We start from the raw sequence: 8,638 nt of genomic DNA, 5'->3' as shown, positions 1-8,638 counted from the left end.
CCAAACAAACAAACGGAAATATAACATGAGACACCTAACATGCTTTTAAATTTCCTAGCAAGCCACATTAACAAAAGAAAAATGAAATGAATGAAATTAATTCTAATAATACATTTTATTTAACCCAATATATCCAACATGTAATCAATATAAAACATTATTAATGAGGCATCTTATGTACCTTGCTTCATACTAATCCTTCGAAATCTGGTGTGTGTTTTGCCGGATCTCAATTCGGAGGCTAAATTTTCAACAAAGTGAAATGAAGTTCTACTAAAACAACAAAGCCCTGTTGAGTGGGGAAGGAAGATTCATTTACACTGCTTCCGCTTTTATATCTAAATTTTGATTAATTAAAAACTGGATAGTATTCAAAATTCAGTTTCTGTTCAGTAGCTACATGCACGTAGCTGGGAGCTGCCACATTGGACAAGATGTCCCATAATTACCACAGAAAGTTCTTTTGGACAGGCTGGTCTAGACAGTGAACGTCTGCCAGTATATTCCTTAGCTAGCGCTGCCATAACAAAGTACCACAGACTGGGCAGCTGAAACAGCAGAGATTTGTTCTTGTAGTTCTGGAGGCTGGAAGTCCAAGATCAAGGCGGGAATTAGGGCTTGAGCATAGGAATTTGGAGGTGGGTGAGAGGGACACAATTCAACCCATTACAGTCAGTTGTGCCCTATAGTAATTGTAAGGCGTTTGGTCTTAGGGTTACAAACACTGGCACCAAACAGCTGTTCCGTTAGTCGCTATGTGATCTTGGTCATTTGCCCCTCTCTGGGAGGGAAAAAAATCTTGTGCCTGTCTTATAACCCAGGTGTTGGCAAACTTTTTCTGTAAAGGGCCAGATAATGAATATTTTCCACACAGTCTCTGTTCCAGCTACCCAGCTCTGCCGTTGTAGCATGTGATCTTGGTCATTTGCCCCTCTCTGGGAGGGAAAAAAATCTTGTGCCTGTCTTATAACACAGGTGTTGGCAAACTTTTTCTGTAAAGGGCCAGATAGTGAATATTTTCCACACTGTCTCTGTTCCAGCTACCCAGCTCTGCCGCTGTAGTGGGAAAGCAGCCACAGACAATATGTAAATGAGTGAGCATGGCTGTGTGCCAATAAAACTTTATTTACAAAAATAGTTGGCGGGCCGTATTTTGTGACCCCTGTCACAGGCAGTTGTGCATGGGGTGATCAGGGCAGGCTTAACCAAAAACCTGAAGGAGGGTTGGGGGTTCCAATAAAACTTTATTTACAAAAATAGTTGGCGGGCCGTATTTTGTGACCCCTGTCACAGGCGGTTGTGCATGGGGTGATCAGGGCAGGCTTAACCAAAAACCTGAAGGAGGGTAGGGGGTCGGGTTGGCCCTATAAGACATATTTATATGAGGTGTCTTCAAAAAGGTCAAGAAAGGATTCACCTTATCTTTTAAATCTGTTTTCCGTATACTTTTCAAATTACCCTCATGCAATTAACATACCCACTAGACTGTCAGCTCCAAGAGGGAAGAGTCTACTCTTGATTTTTCTTCTCTGTGTCCCTGGAATATTCAACGGTGCCCAACACATGGCAGTTACTAAAGAACTACTTAAATGAATGAATGAAGGCCGTGTATGTATCCCTTCCTCTCTCACACACACTTTATTTATTTATTATGCAACAAATATGTTTAGAGTTTTCACTCCATAGATTGCACACTGACCCACAAGCTTATTAATTTTTTTTTAAGCTCACAAGGTCTCTTAAAAATATTTGAGTTGATTGCCAACTTGGCAAAAGTCAGCAGATCCCTGAAAATCTGGATCTCTGGCTTCTCTCAGAAAATGAGATGTGTTTCCTCATAGCAACAATTGGCTTGAGGTGAGTCACAGCAGTCATGTTTAGACAGATCCACGGTGACTCCAGTTTTTCAGGTCTTACTTCCCTTGGGGTAAAAGTCCAGCCACATGGGCCTCCTGCTGTTCCTCCAACATACCAGGTTCAGTCCTGCCTCAGAGCCTTTGCACAGGCTGTGTCCTCTGCCTGGAACACTCTTTTCCAGCATCTCTCTCCTCCGCCCTGGTCCCCAGGCTCCCACCCGAGCCCCACACAGTCTGTCATCCCTGCAGGAGTCAGAGGGCGCCTGTGAGCCCCTGAATCAGGTCCCATCCCTCCTCTGCCCACAGCCCTCTATAGCTCCCACTTTCCTTGGGGTAAAAGCCCAAGTCCCCCCCGTAGCCACAAGGCCCTGCACGACCTACTTTGTCCCCCTCCCTGCCATCCCCTCCCCGCTCTCCCCCTCGCTGACTCTGCTCCAGCCACATGGGCCTCCTCGCTGTTCCTGCAACACGCCAGGCTCGGTCCTGCCCCAGGACCTTTGCACAGGCTGCTCTCTCTGCTTGGAACGCTCTTCCCTCAGATGTCCCCTAGGATCCCTTCTTATCATTTTCAGGTCTTGTTGAAATGCCTCTCCTCATGGAGGCCTTCTTGGACCATGTCATCTAAAACTACAAACACGCACCCCTGATACTAGGTATTCTTGACTTGTCCCCCACCCCCGCTTCTCGGCTTTATGTTTCTCTCTGGCATCGATCACCAGCGGGCACACTGTGAATTGTCCTCACTTATTTGTCAATTGTCTGTCCCCCCCACAAGAAAGTCAGCTCTGCTTTTTCTGTCTCTCCTTTTCCCCCCTCCCTGTCAGCATTTCAACACGTCAGGCCACTTCCATTTTTTGAAACAGCCAGACAGATGCTCGCCCCCTTCCCTCCTTCCCCCGGTGACCCCCTCTCTCTGTCCTTTCTCCTTTGGCCCACTCGGGGGCAGTCACGTCTCCCTCGCGCCTCTGCTCCCAGACGCCAGCTCACTCCGACGCCCTCTCTGTCCTGTGCCCTGACCTTCCTGGATCCAGCGAGCTTGGCCTTGGGGCTCCAGTGGACCTGGTCAAGATGAATTTTTTTTAAAATCCTGCATCATTTATACAACGAGGCCTGTGATTTTTCAGAGCGCTGATCAGTGAGTTGACTCTTGGTTTAGACTAGCACTACTCAACCTCAGCACTAGCGACTTTGGGGCTGGATCCTTCTCTGTGGTGGGGCCGTCCTGAGCACTGCAGGTGCTGAGCAGCGTCCCTGCCTCCACCCACTCTGTGCCAGGAGCACCCCCAGTCGTGACAACCACAAACGTCTCCAGACATGGCCCAGTGTCCCTACTAGGGCAGAATTGTCCCCGGTTGAGAACCACTGGTCTAAACAATCAGGTCTCATCATGGGTACTAGGGTGGGACAGGCGGTAGGTCTCATCCTAGGCGGGCTGAGGGGCCGATGAAGGGTTCTCGGCCCCCCAGAATGGACCTAATACTCTGTGTTTCCCCAAGTCGGACTCAGTGTCACAAGTGTCTTTTCTATGTGCCCTTGGGAAAGGCCTCTCTCTGGGCCTCAGTTTTCTCATCACAACTTTTGAGTACCAGCCTCGTTCATTCATTCACATTCATTCATTCATCCAGCCCGTCTTTGTTTAGTACCTGCTCTGTGGCTTAACCACCCCACAGCACCCAGAAGAAGCTCAGCTGTCACTGTCTGATGCTTACGGTCTGATAGGGAGGCAGAGAGTAAATGCAAAATAGTTAACGTGCAAGAAAAGTTCAGCCAGTGACAATTCTATTGAGAAGAGGGTGACATGGAGAGACAGACTAGGATGGGGAACTGGGGTGGGCGTGGAAGCCTCCTGAGGCTGTGTCATTGTGCTTGAGACTTGAATAATGAGATTAAGATAACCCAGGGGAAGGTCTGGGGAAAGGGCACTCCACGCAGAGGGAACAGCACATGCAAAGTGCCTGAGCTGGAAGCTGCTTGACACCTTTTGGGAAATGGAGAGAAGGAGAAATAGCTTCTGCATGGCTTGGCAGCCCAGTTTAGGCATAGAGCTGGGGCTCGGTAATGGTCTGCTCACCATGATGATAATAACATTGGCTGCATCAGTCAGCTACTGCTGCGTAACAATCACCCCAGGACTTTGTGGCTGAAAACAGCAAACATGTATTGCCCAGTTTCTGTGGATTGGGAATTTAGGAGCTGCTTTGTCACTGGGGGGTTCTGGCTCAGGTCCCTCCTGAGGTCACAGTCAAGCTCTCAGCTGGGCTGCCTCATCTGAAGACTCGACTGGGCCGGAAGAGCTGCTTCCATGGTGGCTCCCTTGCATGGCTGTTGGCAGGAGGCTTCAGCACCTCACCACGTGGGCTGCTCACCACATGGCTTAGCCCTGACAGAGTGAGAGAGAGAGCCACCAAGAGGAAGCCACAGTGTCTTTTGTAACCTAATATGACAAGTGACACCTTGTCCCTTGCCAAATTCTATCAATCACATAGGCCAACTCTGGTACAGTGTTGGCTGGATGACCCAAGACCATAAGTACCAGAATGTCGGGTCCTTGGGGGCCATCTAGGAGGCTGACTACCTCCCTAGTGAGCATATTCAGCACCTACTGGTTTCTAGTCATCAAACTCAGAATTTTCCATGTGTTAATGGAACTCAATTCCCTGAAACAAGCTCTTAAGTGTTTGCCATCATTATCCCCCTAGGCAGTGTATCCTAGTGGTTAGGGACACAGACTCTGAAGCCCAACTGCCTGAGTTCAAATCCCAGCTCAGTCACTCACCAGCTGTGTGACCTTTGGCAAGTGACTTCACCTCTCTGTGGCTCACTTTCTTCACCTATAAATGGAGAAAATAGTAGTATCTACCTCTTGGGTAACCCCAGGTAAGTGTCAGCTGCTATTATTTTGCATAGGGGAAAACAGAGGTTGGGGGGAGGTGACACACGTTGCCCAAGGTCACCTCGATAGGTCATGGTGGCATCTGAAGGAAAGTAGGCAGTGGGAGAGGGGATCTGGCTGCCTTCCTTTCCTGGTGGTCATCGCATGTCCCTCTCCTGTTTCCTGCAGGTCTGCTCTGGTAGCCCCACAGAACCTGGTACAGTGAATGGGTAGGGGACGCCGGGCGTGCAGAAGGCGGGCTGTGCAGAACATGCCTCCACTACCCCCAGCTTCTCCTACTGCCCGAGGCCGCACCCTCCCATGCCCATGGCCAGCCCGGGCCCGTCACTCCCTGGTGCCTTCGACATTCTAGGCGCGGCGGGTCAGGACAAGCTCTTGTATCTGAAGCACAAACTGAAGACTCTGCGCCTGGGCTGCCAGGGGGCAGACCTCCTGCACGCCATGGTGCTCCTGAAGTTGGGCCAGGACACCGAGGCCAGGATCTCTCTGGAGGCTCTGAAGGCAGATGCAGTGGCTCAGCTGGTGGCCCGCCAGTGGGCTGGCGTCGATAGCACCGAGGCCCCGGAGGAGCCCCTGGACGTGTCCTGGGCTGTTGCCCGGTTGTACCATCTGCTGGCCGAGGAGAAGCTGTGTCCAGCCTCCATGCGGGATGTGGCCTACCAGGCGGCCCTCTGTGCCCTCAGCTCCAGGGACGACCACCGGCTGGGGGAACTCCAGGATGAAGCTCGGGACCGGTGTGGGTGGGACATCATTGGGGACCCGGGGGTCTTCAGGCCCCTCCACTCTGATCTGGACTGCCTTCCTCCATCCTCAGCTTCGCCCTCTGGTACCCGGAGCCTTCCACGCCCTATCGACAACCTGTCGGGCTGGAGCCATGGGCACTCCCTGCGATCCACCGGCAGCCCGGCCTCCCTGGTCAGCAACTTGGAGATCAGCCAGTCCCCCACCATGGCCCTCAGTCTCCACCACCGCCCCCACGGACCCAGCAAGCTCTGTGATGAGCCCCTCACCAGCCAGGTGCCTGGGCCTGCCCCTCCAGGCTGCCAGGAGCCCGAGGAGATGAGCTGGCCCCCCTCGGTGGATCTTGCCAGCTCTCCGGAGCCACCAAACAGCCCAGCCCTGGGGCTCCCTGATGTGGCCCCAGGTCCGACCCCAGCTGGCCTCCCAGACTCCCCCGCAGCACCAGAAACCAGCACCCACTACCCGGTGGAGTGCACCGAGGTGTGCGCAGCCCCCAAGTCTCTCCCCTCGCCCATTCTGCAGCCCATTGAAAACCACTGTTCTGTCAAAGACCCCACGCCGCCACCTCAACTTTCTGTAGAAGACACCACGTCCCAGCATACCAAGCCACACCCACCAATGCCCTCCGAGGGTCCCAGAACGTCTCCCCTTTCTCCATCCCCATCGTCCCCTTATTCATCTCACCCGGCCTCCTCGTCCCCGTGCCTGTCCTCCCCTGATGTGACATCGTCAGAACAGAAATTCTATAACTTTGTGGTCCTCCACGCCAGGGCGGACGAGCACATCGCCCTGCGTGTCCGGGAGAGGCTGGAGGAGCTGGGCGTGCCCGACGGGGCCACCTTCTGCGAGGACTTCCAGGTGCCCGGGCGCGGCCAGCTGCAGTGCCTGCAGGATGCCATCGAGCACTCAGCCTTCACCATTCTGCTGCTCACCTGTAACTTTGACTGTCGCCTTAGCCGGCACCAGACGAGCCACACGCTGATGAGCAGCCTCACGCGGCACGGCTGGCATGACTGTGTCATCCCCTTCCTGCCCCTGGAGAGCTCCCTGGCCCAGCTCGGCTCTGATGTGGCCAGCCTGCTCGGGGGCCTCGTGTGGCTGGATGAACGCTCCCCGATCTTCGCCAGGAAGGTGGCCAACACATTCAAGCCTCAGAAGCTCCGGGCCCGCAAGGCCACCTGGAGAAAGGAACAGGATGCCCGGACCCTGCGGGAGCAGAGCGAGCGTCTGCACGCCGAGCAGCAGCAGGCGGCAGCTGTGAGCGCTGCCCACTCCGCTTACCTCCAGAGCTACTTGTCCTGGCAGGCGCAGATGGAGAGCCTCCAGATGGCCTTTGGGAGCCACATGTCATTTGGGACTCAGGTGCCCTCCGGGGCTCAGGTCCCCTTTGGAGGTCAGGTGCCCCTGGGAGTCCCCCCATCCTTCCCCAGCTGGCCAGGCTGCCCTCAGCCGCAGCTCCTGCATCCGTGGCAGACTGGGATCCCTCCACCGGCCTTCCCACGGCCCCCAGCCTCCCCGCAGCCCCCGGCCTTCCCCACCGCCTCACTGGAGCCCCCTCAGGGCCCTGGGCTACAACCTCTCATTATCCACCATGCTCAGATGGTGCAGCTGGGGATAAACAACCACATGTGGAACCAGAGAGGGGCCCAGGCACCCGAGGACAAGACACAGGAGGTGGAATGGCCGAGTGACCAGGCCTGACTGCCTGTGGGACACACCTGGACCCTGGCATGGGCTTTGGGCAGGACCTTGGAGACCCCCCCATCTGCCCCCCATCTGGTGGGCAGTAAAAATGGGGTCATGTGCCATTTTCAGTACATTGCCCAGGAGACCCTTATTTCTCAGGAAATACAGCGAAATAGACCCGGATGGGCTTCCTGGTAACCAGAACTGGATATAATGTTTACAATTCAATCTCTTTATCTCTGGGTGGGGCGTCTTGGTGGCGGGGGATATTGGTATGGTCTTTTAATTATAATAAATATTTATTGAATGCTTCTCCAGCGCTATTGTCCTCCAGGACCCCTCTGTCCAGCTATCCCATTCCCGGAAAAGGGAAGGGGAAGGGAGAAGCCCCCCCTCCTCTGGACTGGCAAGGGCCGGAAGTTGCACACATCTGCTCTCACCCCATTGGTCAGAATGTAGTCACATGGCCTCCCGTCTGCCTCAAGGGAAGCTGGGAACTGTAGTCTTTTGGGAGGCCACGTGCCTTGCTGAAAGCCTTGATTCTAATCCTGGGAAGGTGGGGAAGACACTGGGGTACATTTAGCAGTTTCTGCTGCAGCCCTTTATTTTAAGAGGTGTCTGCCTTGATACCACCACCAAGGCTAGGCTGAGATCCAGCTGTGTGACCTTGGGTAAGTGCCTTCACCTCTCTGATCCTTTGCTTTCTGATCTGAGAAGTGGGTTTGTGGATGCCAGTTGTTTCAAGGTGGTTAGCAGATCATGTCAGCAATAATACATTAACACCAGGTACACTGTACACCAGGTACAGTGCTCATTAAGTGTGTGTGCCCCACATGGATGGGCTTAATTTTTTTCAGGGTAACAGATCTCTTGAGAACAAGAATAGTTAACATTTGTGTAGTGCTTAACATGTATTGATTCTTGAGGCTTTAAATTCATAAACACATTTTAATTCTGAAAATGGACCCCTCAAGGGAGAAGCTTCTTTCATGGGCCCATTTTACAGATGGGAACACCGAGACCCAAAGAAATGAATTCTGGCCCCTAAAGCCACCCAGATTGGAAGTGGGAAGACTCCAATGGAAGAGGCCAAACTTCCAAGGGAGGAAATGAAGGAGGGCCCCAGAAGGGCAAAATTGGACTCACTGATCCAGGAACCCTCGTGCCCAACAGCCTGATTTGAACATTGAGTTTGCTTGAGTTTTCCTCCACTGCTGGGTCGTGCTGAAGGGCAGGCCTGGTCTGAGTCATGTGCCACTTGCTATATTCAGTCGCTGACTCAGACTTTGTCAGAGCTCTGACCCTGGCAGTGGCGATCCTGCAGTGAAACCTGGAGAATGACCTTCTGAGATTAGATTCCAGGGTGAGGCGGGGTGGTTTCTGTCCACTGAGACAAGAGCCAGCTGCCAATACCTGGACCGTTACAGTGAACTGGCCATCTGTTCATTTGGCCAACATTCCG

The 8,638-nt window shown here is 53.2% G+C and overlaps 1 protein-coding gene across 1 annotated transcript; it reads left to right on the top strand.

Moving 5' to 3' along the window:
- The first annotated feature begins 5,055 nt into the window (after positions 1–5,055).
- Positions 5,056–7,493, top strand: TICAM1 (toll-like receptor adaptor molecule 1). Its single transcript, XM_008587737.1, has one exon. The coding sequence runs from the start codon at positions 5,056–5,058 to the stop codon at positions 7,189–7,191; it is 2,136 nt and encodes a 711-aa protein (XP_008585959.1). The 3' UTR covers positions 7,192–7,493.
- The last annotated feature ends 1,145 nt before the right edge of the window (positions 7,494–8,638 follow it).

The sequence above is a fragment of the Galeopterus variegatus genome, unplaced genomic scaffold (genome assembly GCF_000696425.1).
Source record: "Galeopterus variegatus unplaced genomic scaffold, G_variegatus-3.0.2 Scaffold4520, whole genome shotgun sequence".
NCBI lineage: Eukaryota > Metazoa > Chordata > Mammalia > Dermoptera > Cynocephalidae > Galeopterus > Galeopterus variegatus.
The sequence above is the reverse complement of the archived record's forward strand: the minus strand, read 5'-3'. Positions and strand labels throughout refer to the sequence as shown.

Excerpts from the sequence above, each read along its gene's own strand:
- TICAM1 (XM_008587737.1), top strand. The coding sequence starts at position 5,056 with ATGGCCAGCCCGGGCCCGTCACTCCCTGGTGCCTTCGACATTCTAGGC.